This window comes from Mustela lutreola, chromosome 7 (genome assembly GCF_030435805.1).
Source record: "Mustela lutreola isolate mMusLut2 chromosome 7, mMusLut2.pri, whole genome shotgun sequence".
Taxonomy (NCBI): domain Eukaryota; kingdom Metazoa; phylum Chordata; class Mammalia; order Carnivora; family Mustelidae; genus Mustela; species Mustela lutreola.
Window position 1 is genome coordinate 39,205,288 of NC_081296.1, and position 19,541 is coordinate 39,224,828.

The 19,541-nt window shown below is 34.5% G+C and overlaps 1 protein-coding gene across 10 annotated transcripts in view; it reads left to right on the forward strand.

Annotated features, from left to right (window-relative positions):
- MYO9A (myosin IXA) overlaps positions 1 to 19,541 on the forward strand; it is a 297,273-nt gene that overhangs the window by 73,462 nt on the left and 204,270 nt on the right. For 7 of the 10 annotated variants that reach the window (XM_059180512.1, XM_059180509.1, XM_059180516.1 and 4 more), the window contains exons 5-8: positions 5,172 to 5,271; positions 6,700 to 6,756; positions 10,146 to 10,246; positions 15,322 to 15,448. In XM_059180512.1, the coding sequence (XP_059036495.1) occupies positions 5,172 to 5,271; positions 6,700 to 6,756; positions 10,146 to 10,246; positions 15,322 to 15,448 (385 nt within the window). The remainder of the gene's footprint in view (positions 1 to 5,171; positions 5,272 to 6,699; positions 6,757 to 10,145; positions 10,247 to 15,321; positions 15,449 to 19,541) is intronic. The other 3 variants (XM_059180514.1, XM_059180518.1, XM_059180515.1) reach the window with 2 other exon arrangements.

Consider the following 19,541-nt stretch of genomic DNA (forward strand, 5'->3'; position numbering starts at 1 on the left):
ATGTCGGGGGAAAAACCCCCCAAGTGTCAGAGAGATAAATGATTTCCTTCATGCTGCAATGAGAAAAATTAAGAGCCAGAGTTTGAAGTTAAAGAGACCTACATTCAAATCTTGAATATGGCTTTGGCATCTCATTTAACTTTTCTGCTTCTTTGATATTTATTCCCATTTTACAGATAGAAAACTGTCTTAGAGTTGTCTAGAGAAATAAATAACATTTATAAAGTGCTTGTTATGGCCCTTATTATACATAATTATATTCAGTAACTGATAGGTAACATTATCTAATGAATATGACCAGGTTAGGATTAGAACTCAAGACTTTCCTGTTCTTTTTTTTTTTTTTTTTTTTTTGGTGGCTAGCATATGAGGAAATCTAAATTAGAGGGTTTTTTCTTTTCTTTTTTTAATGAAGGTAAGAGAGTTTTAGAAAGGAAGTAACTTCATAAAGTTTTGTAGAGTTAACAGATACTGCTATTAGAAGGTTGTTAGTAACTTCTTCCAACATGTTTTAATGGAGTAGTGGGAAAGGTTATTAGTAACTTCTTCCAACACATTTTAATGGAGTGGTGGAGATAGAGCATGGTTTCAGAGAATCACAGGTGAAGATTCAGAACTTAAAAACTGATTGTCTGTTTTGCTGGATTCTGTTTCTGAATGGATGTCTCATATTTAATGGTGTGTTGCTAAATGTGGGTTGCTAGTATTTTGTTGAGGATTTTTTGTGTCTGTATTCATAGGGGATATTGCTACAAGGTGTTCTGTTTTGTTTTTCCCTCCTGATGTCTTTGTTTGGTTTTGGTATTAGGATAATACTGGTTCATAAAATGAGATGGAAAAGTTTGGGAAGGATTCTTTTTAAATGTTTGCTAGAATTTGCTAGTGAAGCCATCTTGTTCTGGGTTTTTATTTGTGGCAAATTTTGATTACTAATCCAAACACTTTAGTTATTATACGTCTCTGTAGATTTTCTGTTTCTTCTTTAGCCAGGTTTGGCATTTTTTATCATTCTGGGAATTTTTTCATCTAGGTCATCTAATTTGTTGGGGAAAAAATTGTTTATAGTATTCCCTTAAAACAATTTTTATTTCTGACAGGTAATAATGTTCCCTCTTTTGTTCCTGAATTTGAGGTCTACTCCTATCTTTGGGCTGCTATAACAAAATACCTCAGTCTAGGTAGTTTAAAAACAACAGAAATTTATTTCTCACAGTTCTGGAGGTTGGGAAGTCCAAGATCAAGGTGCCAGTATGGTTGCATTCTGATTAGAGCTCTTCCTGGTTCATAACTCATATCTTCTTGCTTGGTCCTCTTATGGTGGAATGGGTTAGGGAACTCTGTGGAATCTCTTTTATAAAATCACTAATCCCATTCATGAGGACTCCCTTGTCATGATCTAATCAACCTCCAAAGGCCCCCACCTCCTAATATCATTACCTTTGAGGTTAGGATTTCAACATAGGACTTTGAGGGTTACAAATTCAGACCATAGCAATCTCCCCCACCTTTTTTGTCAGTTTAGATAAGAATGTGTTAATTTTGTTGATCTTTTAAAAACCAAGTTTTGGTTGATTTTTCTTTATTTACTTACTGTTCCCTATTTTATTTCTCTTCTCATGCTTATCATTTTGTTTGCTTTGGGTTTAGTTTGCTCTTTTTTAAAATTTAAAAAAATTTTTTAGTTTCTTAAGGTGAATGGTTAGCTACGAGTTCCTTCTGTTTTACTGTGGGTTTGCAGCTCTAAAGACCTGTTTTAAGTCTTTAATGGTTCCCATATTTTGGCAAGTTGTGGTTTGGTTTTTATTTATCTATTTTCTTATTTCCTTTGTGATTTCTTCTTAGAACCCATTTTTATTTAGGAGTGTGTTTTTGAATTTCCATGTATTTGTGCATTTTGGAAATTTCTGTACTTCTGATTTCATTGTAAGATCATCAGAGAATATAGTTTGTATGATTTCAGTTGCCTTACATTGAGACTTGTCATAGAGTTTAACATTTTTTAATCCGGAGATTGTTCCATTTTCCAGTGTTGAGAAAATATGTATCCTGCTGTTGGATGGAGTATTCTGTAGATGTGTTTTAGGTGTAGTTGGTTTTTAGTATTTCTCAAGTTCTCTTTTCCCTTATTGATCTTTTATCTTGTTACGGTTCTTTTCATTATTGAAAGTAAGTGTTGAAATATCTTAGTGCTATGTTGAATTGTTTTTTTTCTTTCTTCAGTTCTTTCAGTTTTTGTTTTATGTATTTTGAGACTCTGCTTTTATATGCATTTACATTTAGAATTGTTTTATCTTTCTGATGAATTGGCCCTTTTGTCATTATAAAATGTCCTTTGCATCTAGCAACAATTTTTGTCTATTTTGTTTGTCTATTTTGTCTATTTTGTTAGTATAGACACTTTAGTTTTCTTTTGGTTATGTCTGCATGGTATTTTTTACATCCTTTTAGTTTCAACCTATTTATATCTTTGAGTCTATAGTGTGTCTACTGTAGATAGCATGTAGTTGGATTTTCTTAATTCATTCTGCCAGTTACTTACCTTGGGACTCATTTATACTTCATTTAATTGCTAAGATAGGAGTTATGAATGTTATCTTGCTATATGTTTTATGTATTTTTTAATGATGTTTTAGTCCCTCTATTCTATTACTGCCTTGTTTTGTATAAATAGATGTTTTCTGGTGTACCATTGGCATTTCTTTAATTAAATCTTTCTTGAGTTATTTCCTTAATTGTTGCCTTGGCAATCTCAGTTAATATTTTAGCAGTCTTGTTTGGATTAATAATTTAATTTTGGTAATACACAAGTAACTTTGCTCCTATGTAGTTCTGTTCCTTTCCTCTTCTTTTGTAGTACTAAAATCATATAAATTACATATAAATTTATAACAGTAGACCCATCAGTACAGTTAGTCGTTATTGTTTTTTGTTGGTGTCTTTGGTGTCTGGGACTATCCTAATTTCTCCTTTATTTTTGAAGGATGACTTTGGTGGGTGTATAATTTTTTTTTAAATCACAGTGCAGTTTAAAAAAATTAACATATAATATATTGTTTGTTTCAGGGGTACAGCTCTATGAGTCATCAGTCTTACACAATTCACAGCACTCACCATAGCACATACCCTCCCCAACGTCCCTTACCCAGCCACCCTATCCCTCCCACACCCTCCCCTCCAGCAACCCTCAGTTTTTTTTCCTGAGATTAAGAGTCTCTTGTGGTTTGTTTCCCTTCTGGTTTCATCTTGTTTCGTTTTCCCTCCCTTCCCCTATGATCCTCTGTCTTGTTTCTCACATTCCAGCTGATAATCTTTTATTAGGAATCCTTGATAAGGCATGTCTTCTAAGTGTTGATCTCTTTAATTTTTCTCCCTTGGAGTTTGTTGAGTTTCTTGAATGTGCAGGTTGTTCTTTCATCAGATTTGGGGAGTTTTGGGTCATTATTTTTTCAGATATTCTTTTTGCTCCTTTCCTCTCTTTTAGGGACTCCTTTTGTGCCACAGATACCCGAGGCCTGTTCCGCTTTCTTCATTCATTTTTCTTTCTCTCTTTCTCTCTCTTTCTTTAAAAAAAGATTTTATTTATTTGACAGGGAAACCACAAGTAAGCAGAGAGGCAGGCAGAGAGAGAGGGGAAGCAGGCTTCCTGCTGAGCAGAGAGCCCAACATGGGACTCCATCCCAAGACCCTGAGACCATGACCTGAGCTGAAGGCAGAGGCTTAACCCACTGAGCCACCTAGGTGCCCTCATTTTTCTTTCTCTTCAGACTTGTTTCAAGAGCTGGCTTCAGGTTCCCTGATGCCTTCTTCTGCCCACTCATATCTGTCACTGAGTGCCTCTAGATAGTTTTTCATTTTAATTATTATGTATTTCAACTCTCTAATTCCTCTTTAATTATTTTTAAATAAGTTCTATATGTTTATCAATAGTCTCTTTGATGAGACATCATTCTCATACTTTAGTTGTTTAAATGTGGTTTGCTTTAGTTCTTTGAACATACTTAAAACAGTTGATTAAAAATCTTGTGCACTGGGGCGCCTGCGTGGCTCAGTGGGTTAAAGCCTCTGCCTTTGGCTCAGGTCATGATCCTGGGGTCCTGGGATCGAGCCCCGCATCGGGCTTTCTGCTCAGCAGGGAACCTGCTCCCCCCACCCCCCCGCCAGCCTCTCTGCCTACTTGTGATCTCTCTTTGTCAAATAAATAAATAAAATCTTTAAAAAAAAAAAATCTTGTGTACTAAGTAATGCCTGGGCTTCCTTAAAGATGGTTACTTCAAGATCAGCTAGAGATGAGAGTTCAGTACCTTCTCTGGGTCTTTGCTGAGAAGGTGTGAAGCCCTGAGCACATGCACAGCCTTATGCATCCACATGACCTTCTAGATTCCCAGGAGTGTATTGGGAGCTTTTAAAACCCTGTGTGGAGATCGCATTTCCCTTTAAATTTTTTGATTAGCCTACTCTTTCCCCAACATTTATCCATGGTTCATGTAGCTGACATATTAAAAAATTGCCAATAATTTTCCATACCTTCCCCTGGGGAAAAGGTTTTCACACTGGCTTAACTCTGAGTCAGATCATTAAAGACAGTTTTAAACATGGCGTCTTCCAGGGAACCACCAGATAATTCAAGTGATGTTTCTCAGGGAATGACGTTCTGAACCAGCTCCAACCCTCTTCTGCCCTCTTGTGATGGCTGCCAGGCTTTTGGTGTTCATCATGATTGTAACCTATTGGTTTTGAAGGCCACCCTGGATTTGGTGAACAGAAGATGGATTGGAGCAAGTTAAAGGGCAACAAAGGTTGCATTTTAATTGAGATTGATCGGTTTTTCTTATGTAAACACTGCTTGGATTGCTATAAGCTTTTGGTTAATTTTCAGAGTTCTGACAAAAGTTGTTTCTGAAAAGTTTGCTGTTTTCTAATTTGTCTTATGGAGGAGAGAATTTTCAAAGGTCTTACTTTGCCATATAGCAGCCTTCACCCCTCTCTTTTGAATTTAGTATCCAAAACATCATTTTACTTTATAGTACCTAAAATATTGAACTTACTACCACTTTTTATTGAAAAATGAAACAAAATTGAAACATTTTACTAGTTAATGTTTGTTCTTTTTTCTGTTAAATGATAACCTGTGATTGTGTTCACTATAAAGCCATACTCTTTGTTTCCAACAGGAACTATCATGTATTTTATTACCTCCTGGCAGGAGCAAGTGAAGAAGAAAGATTAGCATTCCATCTTAAACAACCAGAAGAATATCATTATCTCAATCAGGTGAGAGTTCATGAAATGTATTTTGAAATGTAGGGCATTATTAATATCCAGTAATGGATATTAACTAGCAGGCAGTCTAAAAATTTATGTGATGTGCTTCTCAAATTTAAAAAATTATTATTTACCATAAGAGTTGGAAGGGTTTAGTTATATGTGTACCCTTTGCTTTTTGTGAGACTCTTTCAGAGAAAAATAAACTGTTTATATATGTACCTGCTTGTTAGAAAAATGAATTGGTCTTTCCAAAGTGGTTTACCTTTTAAAGACAAGAGCATGTTCAGTGTTACTAATAATTAATGTATCCCCATTGCATGGGATTACTTGAAACCTCTTTTATATGTTTTGAAGTCTAATACATATACCTCTTTGCATGATATTGTGATACTAACTTAGAGTATGATTGTTTTTATAATTTAGCAAATGATTCTGTTCAAATGAAATTCATCATATCTTTCTGTGAAACTCAAAATTCACTCCTAAATTTCCATAATAAGGGATAATTGCAGTTTTTCATTATAGTGGTTTCTCCAATTTTACTATTTCTCATTAATAAAAATTCTAGAACCAATATTAATGGAATTGGTATGACAGTAGATCACTTAAATAACAGACTGTCTTTTCTTTTCTTTCTTTTTTTTTTTTTTTTTTTGTTATTTGAGGCAAGATGTAATATTCATGGAGATAAATGCCTTTATGGTAACTTAAAAAATATTTATGAAGGTTTTGTAAGGAAATTGACATTTTGATGATGGTTCAAAGGCTGTAGTATGTATTTAAGGTTATGAAAGTAGCATCTTAAGAGTTTTCCCAAGATAGAGGATGCTATGTAATTGGTATTTCTTAATTTCAAAACTACATATTTATATGAACTAAAAGAACTTTGTATTTATATATCAGTTTCAAAATTATTTAAAAATATCACTTCCTGATAAAATACTAGGTATTTCTACTGTATAAAATTATGTATATTTTAAAAAATCATTGATTTAGCTTCTGAGATTATTTTTTCCCCTGTTAAATGCTTTGGAGATATTTGGGTGATTAAATATTTCCTTTTTAAAAACTAATAATTGCTCATAAATGAGCTGATAGTCCCGAGCTTATTACTCTTCTTCCAGATATATATTTTTTTGTTTTCAGTGGCCCTACCATACATATTCTTGCCATAAAGTGGTCAGTATTAAAAGAATATGAGACTGAGCAGTTAATACAAATCTCAGAGTCACGAAAAACAGGAAATATGGATTGGTTGTAATAATATATGATCTCCCAGAATCTGAATGTTTACCTAGTTGTTTCTTGTTTTATGCTGCTGTACAAAATAACTCTCTTTGGGTAGCAGCACAGTGCTGCTATACTACATCTAAGAGATGATTAGAGAAGAATGTTAACCATTACTTCTACCTAACTAATCTGCCTTACTTTCAGATAACAAAGAAACCCCTCAGACAGAGCTGGGATGATTATTGCTATGACTCTGAGCCGGTCAGTACAAGTACCTAAATATTCTGTGTTCCTGTTAAAGGACCCTCACTCACCTTGCTCATATGTATTTATCTCATGACTTAGAAAGAAAATCAGCTGATTTTCTTTGAATCTAGGAAAGAAGAATCTAGGAAAAGAAGAGAAAATAATGAATCTAGGAAAGAAGAGAAAATAATGTTTAATTTCTTTGAACTGACTTTGTATGTGTATGGTTTGTGGATTAAAAACCAATCAATTCACTTCTTAAAAAATTTGTTCTTTTGTTGCTAATGTTTAGTCTATATTTATTTTGACAGTAAATTGATTGCATTCCTGATAGATTCTTATGAACTACAGGTTTTTTTCTTGAGGTGTATTTTTTTTCAGTGATTTTATTACTCACATGTTACGAGTAGTATGTAATGTTTATCTTAAAAAGGTATAGCCTTGAGGCACCTGGGTGGCTCAGTCAGTTAAGCAACTGCCTTTGGCTCAGGATATGATCCTGGGACTGAGCCCCATTTGAGGCTCCTTGCTCAGCAGGGAGCCTGCTTCTCCCTCTTCCCTGATTGTTCTCTCTCTCTCTCACTATCTCTCTCTGTGTGTCAAATAAAAAAATAAATTCAGTAAAAAAAGGTATAGCCTTCCTATTTTTGTGTCAGTTAACAGTAACAGTCTCCTCACATGATGAATGCATGTACATTTTGAAAGTTTTTTAGTGGTAATAGAGGCTCTAGTCTTTATATAATTTTCCAAAAATTAAGAATTTAAATTCCTATAAATAAGATTATTTTGTGTTTTAATTGAATGATTTAAGGGCATATATAATGTAATATAAAATGAACAGGTTAATTTAGCTTTCTTTTTATATTTTATAAGGACAAGTTTATAATCAAAGGACACAAAAAATGTTTTTTCTTCCCGTTGTAGTGAGGTCAGATGTAAAGGCATAAAACATGCATTCATCTCTATCTGTAAATTAACTAATGAACTAATTTATTAATTATTCCTTCTGGAAACATGTTCTGGTTCTTGCTTTAAATAACTATGACTTTAATTTTCACTGTGTATGATTACATACTCCACTAATTACAACACTAGACTGTTTCAGAGTTGAGAAGGATCAGAAATTATGGACTTAAATTTTTTCCTTCATACAAGGTTTAATTGCATTACCTTTTCATTATATATCAAGTAATTTATGGTTTCAGATTTAACACTTTGGAAAATTTTAGAGATTTAAATTTATAGATTCTGATACATTTTAGTAGAAAAAATTTACACTGTTTTGCTGTTCTTGAGAAGCTTCCATCTTTCACCTGTTAACATTGAGTGACTGAGTCTCATTGGGAAGTAGGTAGGAAACTGGTAAAACTCATATGGCAAATATAAGACTTGATTGCCTGTACAGAACTTGTCATGGCATTGTGAACTGATCTGCTGTTATTTAGACAGTCTCAGTCATGCTTCAGAGTTTGGGGTCTGAAGCAGACAGATCTGACTTCAATACTTGCTGATCCACTTACTAGTTTTTGAGAACCTGAGTAGGTCACATAATTCTTTTGTTTCCACCATCTATTTGATGAGATTAAAATGGTCTTTAACTTTTGTGAGAATTACATTAGACAATGCATCTAAACAGCTTGATAGAGTATTTAGTATTTAGTAAAGTATACAGTACATGTTCCCAGAGCTGCTGCCACCATCGAAATCATCATTATCCATCTTTTCCTTCAAGAATTTTGTAGCCATATTCCTTTATTTCCTTTGTATCTTTCATTAGCCTCTCATTCACTGTGTTTTCAATCTGTTATTGTTTGAACTTTGGATAATTTCTGTTGCCTTTTCTCACAAGTTAATGAAAGCAAGCAGTTAATCTGAGGATCTTTTGGTTTGTTTTTTTCTCTTAGCTCCTCAGAGTATATTTGGGAGCAAACTAAACTTTTTTTCCCCTCTGAGTGATGAGAACTTGTGTGGCTTAGCATTATAAGAAGAGAGGATTGTTAGGTACTGTTCTGTAATTTGTCCTATATTATCATATATATATAATGGAATTGTACAGATGATTCCAAGGGGAACTGTGATGAGGAAATTGCTTTTAACAAGGGACTCCTTTTTGCCTGTTGTATATTGATTTAATTCCTGTTAAAGCTATCCTATTAAATAAACTCAGGCAACTGGTGTTGCCTGACAGAGGGTAGAGGATTTAGAACTGGAAAGATTTTCATTTTGCCACCCCTGTCAATTAGGTGAATTATTTAACCTCTAAGCTTCTTTTCTTTTCTACTGAATGAATATATAATTATATATACATACACATTATTATCTTCTTGGGTTTAATATCTAATTTTATGCTATATATCTGCATTACTCATTAACTCATTCTTACAGGGTCAAAAGCAGGTTTACATGCTAGATACTTGATAGTTTTTAAAAAAATGAATACTTTCTCAAAAAGGAATGTTTGATTTAATTCAGAACTTATTCAGTAATTCAGTGATTATATATTACTTTCTTCTTGGCACTGATTTGATGCTGGAGATCAGCAGTGAATAAAACAGATAACAGTTAATGCGTTTATTGAGTACTTGATGCAACATTCCACAGTCAGACATTAAAAAAATTATACATGTGAGGAGGTTTTTGAAAATGTACCTATAAGGGATTGTGAGAACATATAGTAAAAGGCTTTAAAAACTTGTTATTTTAAAGATAAAGATTATATATGTGTTTGACTTTTTTGGGAGCTGAAATGCAAAGGTTACTCCAAAAATATTGTATTTGGTAGTTCACAGCTATCTTTACCAACTAATGTGTGTTTTTTTGCAGATTTTTAATTTTCACATATACTTTCTTTTACTGATAATCCTGTTCTTTATATAATTTCATTAGGAACTATTTTTATTATATCTAATATTGAGATAAACATGTTTATATTATATATATCTAGACTCCATTTCTCAACTACATTACTGCCTCTTCTAAAATTTATTTTTGTATCTCAGCATCTAGTGCCTTGCATGATAAGTGTAGGCATTTAAATATTTGTTGAATAAATAACATTTGTTTGTGAAATTGGGCTCTCTTAAGTGCTTTGGATCTTCAGAACTCTTGAGCACCACTCGAAGTCAAAGTTGGTATCAGAATATTTTATAATATTGTTAGCTCTTTATCTTAAGTTACTTTGTGAACCTTGACTTGGTGATTGTGAAAGGGAGAAAAAAGTAACTTACTGGTATTTTGGTAGGTATGTGTTTAGTTTGCATACCTGTAACAAGAATTCTCCAAATATTTCACCAGCTCTAATTTTTATACGCAGGTATATTTACCTAGAATTACTATATTTCTGAGTGGCTTACCTGACTTTTCAAAAGGTAATATTGATTTCTTCCCTGTTTTTCTTAAATAAGCAGGATTGCTTCTCGGTGGAGGGGGAAGATTTGAGGCATGATTTTGAACGCTTACAACTGGCCATGGAAATGGTAGGATTTCTTCCCAAGACACGAAGACAGTGAGTTTGTTTACTGTATTCTTATACCTTTGGTAGAGAACAAAATCACAATGTGTGTTTCACAAGTTCCTCTTCCTTGGTCCTTTGAAAGAATTTTCTAACAAATATTCCAAATCTAATACCTCCTTCTTCCTTGTTAAGCATTGATTTGAAAATTTATTTTTCTAAAAGACTTGCTTTGGGGGCGCCTGGGTGGCTCAGTGGGTTAAAGCCTCTGCCTTCGGCTCAGGTCATGATCCCAGCGTCCTGGGATCGAGCCCCGCATCGGGCTCTCTGCTCAGCAGGGAGCCTGCTTTCCTTCCTCTCTCTCTGCCTGCCTCTCTGCTTACTTGTAATCTCTGTCTGTCAAATAAATAAATAAAATCTTTAAAAAAAAAAAAATAAAAGACTTGCTTTGAATTGCTTTTTTAATTATAAATTCTTTGAGAATCTCTTGAAAGTTGGAGCTCTTCTTCCTGTAAACTGTGCGTCCATAAATGTTTGCATATAATTGCAGGAGTTCATGGTGTTCCTGAAGTCGGTCCATAGACTTTACTTAGAAACTTGCTTTATGACACTATTTTTATAGCTTCTTATTTTCTGTATCATTGATCTCTAATCTTATTAAGGCATGCATACCTATCAGTAAAATATAATTTTCCCTCTCTAAATTAGTGTCTGTACTATTATGCTAAACATATATATTTTTAAAATTAATTTATTCTTATTTTTTATTAACATATAATGTATTATTTGCCCCAGGGGTACAGGTCTGTGAATCACCAGGCTTACACAATTTACAGCATTCACCATAGCACATAACCTCCCCAATGTCCATCATCCAGCCACCCCATCCCTCCCACCTCCTCCCCTCCAGCAATCCTCAGTTTGTTTCCTGAGGAGTCTCTTAGGATGCTAAACATATTTCACTATAAACAAAATAGAAATGTAAAAAGGTTGAGATAAAAATGAAGCAGATTATATTTAAAATAAAACAAGCTATTTAAAATTAAAGCCTGATGATTGGTATGAAAGAGCACACATATTGCAGTGAGCACTGGGTGTTATATGCAAACAATCATGGAACAGTACATCAAGAACTAATGAAGTACTGTATGGTTACTAACATAACATAACATAATAAAAAAATTAGTAAAATTAAAGACACAAATAACCTTGACTGTCACCAGAAAAAAATATTAACAGAACTATTTTTTGGGGAAGGGAATTAGTTATTTCAGATCTGATTATATTGTCAACTTTTAATGCCATACTAAAAGTAGAATAACAGCTGTGCTATTTTCTTGTTTGTGATTACTATGAATCTGGAATTATCAGATTATTTGCCAAACTTTTTTTTTTTTTTTAATTTATTTGACAGAGATCACAAGTAGGCTGAGCAGCAGGTGGGAGCGGGGGTAGGGGGAGGGGAAGCAGGCTCCCTGGTGAGCAGAGAGCCCGATGTGGGGATCTATCCCAGGACCCTGAGACCATGACCTGAGCTGAAGGCAGAGGCTTAACCCACTGAGCCACCCAGGCGCCCCTGCCAAACTTTTTTTGAAAGATAAATTAAGGGAGGCCTGGATGGCTCGGTTGGTTACGTTAAGCACTGCCTTAGGCTCAGGTCATGATCCCAGGGTCCTGGGATTGAGTTCTACATCAGGCTCCTTGTTCAGTGGGGAGCCTGCTTCTCCTTCTTCCTGCATTTTCCCCTGCTTGGGCGTGTGCGCATGCTCTCTCTCTCTCTGACAAATAAATAAAATCTTTAAAAAGAAAAAAAGAAAAGTTAAAAAAAAATACCAAATGTAAAGATGCAAGGCCATTTAATTGGTCACATAAACTTCAATTCACTAAAAGTTACTGAGTAAATGAGAGTAACTCTATAGTTCCTCCATGCTACATTTCTTATATTCTTTCTTCAGCATACCTCCTATATCTCATGTGACACACCTGATTGTCTATATACTAAATAATAGTGAAACATAATTTCATTTTTTTAGATAAAATAAGTTGGAAATAAAATGTATTTCTCATACATCCAAGGGTTGTGTGTCCTTTATACTTTCTGATACCAGTGTATCCCATATTGGAAACCACTGGAAAATATATGTAATATATTTGGTAACCTGGCCTGTAATTTGACCTTTCTGTATTTTTTAGATATTATCATCAGATATTCCCTAACACAAGTTTTGCGTTTTAGCTAGACCGATAGGATCCTCTAAAACATTATATTGTATTCTGAATGTCCGGTATTTTCCCCATTCCTTGAAGGACTCATCTTTATCTCTTTTTTACTCATTGAAATAATGCCAGTTTTTTTTGATAACATAACATATATACATATATACTACTGTTCCCCTCTCCTTTGACCATGATTGACTGTGCTCATAAATCACAGCAATCTTTTCAACTGCACTGAGATCTAACCCAGAATTCTTCTTAACACACTTTGCAGGCATCCTAAAATTTGGTATGTGAATGGAAACCTGTTTGCTTTGAGTACTTACTATTCATGTCCTCCCTTTTTATTTTATTTATTTATTTATTTATTTATTTTTTAATTAAAAAAATTTTTTTATTTATTTGACAGACAGAGATCACAAGTAGGCAGAGAGGCAGGCAGAGAGAGAGGGGGAAGCAGGCTCCCCGCCGAGCAGAGAGCCCATGCGGGGCTCGATCCCAGGACCCCGGGATCATGACCTGAGGTGAAGGCAGAGGCTTAACCCACTGAGCCACCCAGGTGTCCCCCTTTTTATTTTTTAAAGCTTATTTATTTATTTAAGTAACTTCTACACCTAATGTGGGGTTTGAACTCATGACCCTGAAATCAAGAATCCTACACTCTTCCTACTGAGCCAGCCATGGGCCCCATGTCCTACCTATTTAATGAAATTTTTCTTAACTGTGCATTGTGTCTACCTTAAGTATTTTAGTATTTTATTTTATACCCTGCCTTATAGTATAGGGATTTTTTGTTACTGTTTTTATTTCTTAATGCAAGATTTTACACATTTTGTGAATAGGGATTTTTATTCATATTTGTAACTCTTTTTTGTATTGAGTTATCACAGTATATAAGATTGTTTATTTAACATTTATTATTGTTGGAGACTAAGTATCACATATTTGTGTTTGAAAAAACATTAACGTACTGATTTGTTGAACCGCAGATTCTGAAGGATATAATTAACAACCATATAAACTCCTACTAAATATGGTGTTTAATAAGTGGCCCATGAATTTTCATTTTTATATCCTTTGGTTTCCATTAGTCTTTGTAATGATTCAATTGATACTGTGTTTCCTCTCTAATTTACCCAGAGTACGTTTATGAATTATTCCTTTAAAATTTTGAGTCATGTTAATGATTCAAACACTTAAAATTTTAAATTATTTGAAAAATTAGATCGATCAATTAGATATTGATTCAGGACCTTTGAAAGTATGGCTATTTAGTTCCTAAAGCAGTGTCTTTATTTTATTTAGAATACTTCCTAATTTTCAGAAAACACATAATTAAAATTTTATAGGTAGAACAGGTTTATCATAAGGAAATAGTTGGACAAGACACAAAGATGCATGTGTGTGTGTGTCTGTGTCTGTGTATGTGTTTCCCAGAAGGGCTTTTAGATGGAGTGTTTAGCTGTATTAAATGCTTTGGAGAGGTCAGGTAAGTTAGGAGTACCAACCCCTCTGGGTAGTCAAAAATCTGGTTGTAACTTTTGACTCCCCTAAAACTTAATAGGCTGCTGTTGACCGATAACCAAAACATAAATAGTTGATTAAAACATATTTTGTATGTTAGATGCATTATATATATGATTCAGTCATGTCTTTTTGTGGCTTGATAGCTCATTTCTCTTTATAATACACTTTTCTTACCTGGTGGTCCTTGGTAACTTCTCTGAGATATTTTAATGGGGTCCGATGTCCAGATATAAGAATAAATAGGGAATGACAAAATGAAGAAAAGGAGTATAAGTTAACAGTTTAATAAGCTTGTTTGTGAAGGTAAGGGGAAGATGTGTAATCTAGGATGGGTTCTTTAAGAGAAAATGAAGATATCATTTTGATAGAAAGTTCTTCTAGATCAGGTAAGAGATAAGAAATAGGCATAATAAAGTTCCTGAGTAAACTGGAGTTCATGAGATGCAAAGCACAAGAAGGGGTTTAGTTTGACAGGAAGAAGGTCATGTGTTCCTCTAAGACAGAAGGGAAGAGTGGAAGGGAGGGTCCAGTTGTAGATGTTTTATGGGAGGGGCCTGAAAATTAAGTAATTTACCTCATGGGCCTCATACTGTTTCTTTTCTTTCTTTCTTTCTTTCTTTTTTTTTTTTTTTAAAGATTTTTATTTATTTATTTGACAGATCACAAGTAGGCAGAGAGGCAGGCAGAGAGACAGAGAGAGGAGGAAGCAGGCTCCCCACTGAGCAGAGAGCCCAATGCGGGGCTTGATCCCAGGACCCTGGGATCATGACCTGAGCTGAAGGCAGAGGCTTTAACCCACTGTGCCACCCAGGTGCCCCCCATACTGTTTACTTTCAAAGCATTTATAAAGGGCACTGTAGTATGATGTAGGAAATCAATTCTTAAATATAACTAATCATAAAAAATGATCTAGGCTATAAGAAAATACAGATTCCAAGGCCTTTCCTTTAAAGATTCTGATTCAGTAGATCTGAAATAGACAATGTAGGGAAGGGGCATTCCAGGCAGGATGAAAAGCATTTAGAAATGTATGGATTTTGAAACACTGTACAGATTCGGGCAATAGCAAATCCTCTTCAAACAACTATGTCCAGAGGTACAGTACTGAAAGTTAAGGTTCTATAAAGCACTTTGCACAGTGCCTGACGTAGTACACATGAAATTTAGTTATTATAGTTATTATTCCCATATTTTTTATTTTTACTTTTTTTAAATGAAAAGCATATTTTTTATTCTTACTTTTTTTTAAATGAAAAGCATATTTTTTATTTTTATGAAGATTAAATATGTTTGTACTGGTTAATTTGCTTGATTAGAATTTTACAGTGAAATAAGTTTGGAAACTGCACATAAACCAGCTATAATTTATGGTTTTATTTTCACAGGATTTTCTCTCTTCTCTCAGCAATACTACATTTGGGTAATATCTGTTATAAAAAGAAGACATACCGGGATGACTCCATAGATATCTGTAATCCTGAAGTTCTGCCCATTGTCTCAGAATTATTAGAAGTAAGTGCTTATATTTTCACTTGTCATTTCTCAAATACTGGGTAACTTCTCACTTTAAATTTTGTGTAATTATTTGGCTAGGTGTAAATGGGCTAATGCTTTTTATTAATAGTGTTTCTCCAAAAGATGGAATTTTTGCTGTCGATTGTGCCAGAATCTTTGGAAGGCTTGGTTTTTCTTGCCTACCTCCCTTTGGCCTGGATATCCATAATCCCCCAATTTGCTGGATAGGATCAGTTTTTCACTCTAGACTGTATGATAGTCTAAGACATTAATAGTTTTTCTCCTTCTGTATTTGAGATTTCTTCTCATACTAAGATTTTGGTTAGATTATTTATCTGAAGATGGGGTATCTGGATGAGTGGAGAGAAAAAGGTACTAATTTTTTCCTTCATGTCTAAGTAAGAGCCAGGGGTCTTCATCTCCTCCCATGCTTCTTCTTATAATCAAGATCTTTATTACCTTATTCTTTCTTCTGGGAGTGATGATTTCCAGTGTTTTCCCAGCTCACTTGTCAGATTCATCTCGAAAGGGGCATCATTTTTTATAGGCCTTCTCCTCTCACAGAGCAAGAAAATATATGTGTGTTTACTAACCTATGTATATTCACATACTACAAATGTTTTTATATATGCATCTATAGCTATATGAAGATAAACATGAGGTCCTACTGATGTTCCTAACTAATACATTATCACATGTATCATTCTAGCCTTCTCTTCTTATCTATAAACTCCCTTTTTAACAGTGAGGAAGCTGTCGTTTTCCTTATCTTTCTTTACCTCCTTTTTTCTGTTCATTTACTAAATTATTCAATTTTAGTATTCAGTTGACCCTTGAACAGTGCAGGGGCTAGGAGTACCAGCCTCTCTGGGCAGTCAAAAATCTGGGTGTAACTTTTGACTCCCCCAAAACTTAATAGGCTACTGTTGACCAGCCGCCTTACTGATAACATAAATAGTTGATTAAAACATATTTTGTATGTTAGATGCATTATGTATATGGTTCAGTCATATCTTTTTGTGGCTTGATAGCTCATTTCTCTTTATTGCTGGGTAGTATGACATTGTGTGGCTGTACCATAGTTTGTTTGTTTATTCGCCTATTGAAAGACATCTTGGTTGTTTCCATTTTTTTTGCAGTTATGAGTAGCCTGCTTTTTTTCCAAATCTTGATTGGAAGATCAAATCTTTCAAATCTTGATTCATTTGCCACTTTAATAGAGTTTAACCTTATTAGATGATCTAAAGTGACTCCCATCAGGGTAGAACATTTATGTCTACTTAGCATAATTTAATTTTGATTTTGTAGCACAAAGTTAATTGTTTACTAGTTTGTGTCCTTTATAAGGCGACAGTGCTCTTTGAGAGCAATAGATGCCTCTTTTTTATTTATCTAACCTTACAGTGCTTTTTATTTTGCACATGCCTGGGTGTTGCTTATTAACTTTAGTGAAATGAGTTAGTCTGGCAGACAGGGCAGGAGAAGGGGATACGTTAAACTGAAACTAGACTCACTTGCTGGAAAGAAGTTCTACCAGGATGTGGATGGAATGTGGTATCTGAAGGTGGTAATTTTGAAGGTCATGAGGATCAGGGAACAGTTGGTATTTCAGTCAGGCATTTTAGGTGATATTTTAGTCAACAGAAGCACTTGGTATTGTGGTAATAATAGTGCATTGTAGCTAGTGGTTTTACTTACAAGTTCAGGCATTCAGCAGGTACCAAGGCTTCTGTTCTTGGTGCAGTATTCCTTCTTTGGTTAGAGCTGGTAAGAGCAATTCAGGTAATTTTAAAAGGAGCCAAGTATTGATGAAAAAGGAGAAATCCTATTCTGAGAAATAGGCTTACCAGTGTCAAAGTTTGACTATATCAACAATATGATTTGATACCAAATCTTACTTTTGAACCCAAGCTTCTTAACTTCCTTCTTTAAAAAAAAAAAAAAAAAACCACACACACACACAAAACTGGGGCCCCTGGGTGGTTCAGTGGGTTGGGCCTCTGCCTTCGGCTTAGGTCATGATCTCAGGGTCCTGGGATCGAGCCCCGCATTGGCTCTCTGGAGCCTGCTTCCCCCTCTCTCTATGCCTGCCTTTCTGCCTACTTGTGATCCCTCTTTGTGTGTCTAATAAAATAAAATCTTAAAAAAAACTAACCATTTTGTTTATTTGAAAGAGAGAGAACACATGAGTAAGGGGGTGGGGCAGAGGGAGAGAGAATCCTAAGCAAATTCCCTGCTGAGCAAGAAGCCCATTGTGGGGCTTGATCCCAGCTCATGACCTGAGCTGAAATCAAGAGCCGGATGCTTAACTGATTGAGCTAGCCAGGCACCCCTTAAGTTCCTTCTTGTTATGTTTAGTCTGCACTAGTAGGAATGGAGGTTTGATAATACGTGGGAAGAAGTTATCTTCAAAGTTGAGGAGCTAGACAAGTAACTGATAGGACCTATACTATAGTATCCTGCTTGTATTTAGTTCTCAGAAATTATTTTTTAAAATGATTTCCTAAACAAACTCAGGGTTTCTAGAGGGGTGGTGGGGGAATAGGGTAGCTGGGTAATGGACATTTAGGAGGACATGTGACATAATGAACACTGGGTATTATAGAAGACTCATTAATCACTGACCTCTACCTTTGAAACTAATAATACATTGTATGTTAATTGAATTTAAGTAAAAAAATTTTAAAAAATGATATCCTGTTATTGATTAAAATTGGTAATAATAATTGCAAACTTAAGGCTTTTGTTGAGATGGAATTCAAAGATATGAGCAACAACTGGTTTAACTAAAATGTAAACTCTTTAGTTAAGATTTAATTCCTTTCCTTCTCAAAGTGATTTAGTTCAATGATAAATATAGATTTAGTTTTTAAGAACAAATGTTTCTGAAATTATTTTATTTTTCCAATTATTTTTATAATTTTGTAGTCACCTCAGGCAGCAATGAATATTTTTGAGTATTCTGTTTACTGAATTCTATTTGAGATATATACTTGTGAAACTATTGAAAGATGAACAAGCTCCAGTACATTAATTGTGGGTAATTGTGGAGCATATTTTTGTTGCATGTTTTGGAGTATATTAGAACTATTAGAACCATCATTATCAAAAACTGAACCATCATTCAGTTTTTAACAGATGTATATATTTTGAATATATTTTAACATCTGTTGAAACAATATGAAGAATGGGTTTTTAACACATATATCATTTTTTCAATTAAATGAGTATGAGAAACATTGTAGACTTAGATATTGTACTCATTCCTAGTTATTTTGTGTTAATAAAGTTTATTTTTTTACCTTATTTATTTATTTATAGATTTATTTATTTATTTATTTGGCAGACAGAGATCATAAGTAGGCAGAGAGGCAGGCAGAGAGAGAGGGAAGCAGGCTCCCTGCCGAGCAGAGAGCCCAACGTGGGGCTCGATCCCAGGACCCTGGGACCGTGACCTGAGCCGAAGGCAGAGGCCCAACCCACTGAGCCACCCAGGCGCCCTTATTTTTTTTATTTTAAAAGTCATATATGTACACTGAGGACATTGGGAAATTATAGAAGTAGTTGATTAAATATCATGAATTCAGTAATATTTTCTTCAGGATGTTTATCGAAGATAAGCAAGATTAGTATGTTTTGTATGTAGATCTATGTATGATCATTATTAGGTTTTAGTGCCACCATTAAGCCAACCCTTTAAAAGGAGTTGGGTAGTTTTTTATCCTTTCAAATTTTTTTCTGCCATTTAGAGAAGAATCATTAGCAAAGAATAGTATGTTCCTTAAAGATTTGAGAGAGATTAACCCTATGATCAACTATATTTGATATCTTTCCAGAAGTTTGTTTTGTATTAACTAATTTTTTTGGATTTTCAAGTCTAGGGGCGCCTGGGTGGCTGAGTCATTAGATGTCTGCCCATGGCTCAGGTCATGATCCCAGAATCCTGGGATTGAGCTCCGTGTCGGGCTCCCTGCCTGCTTCTCCCTTTCCAGCTCCCCGCTGCTTGTGTTTCTCTCTCATTATCTCTCTTTGTCAAATAAATAAATAAAATCTTAAAAAAAAAAAAAAAGGATTCAAGTCTGGCTTGTGT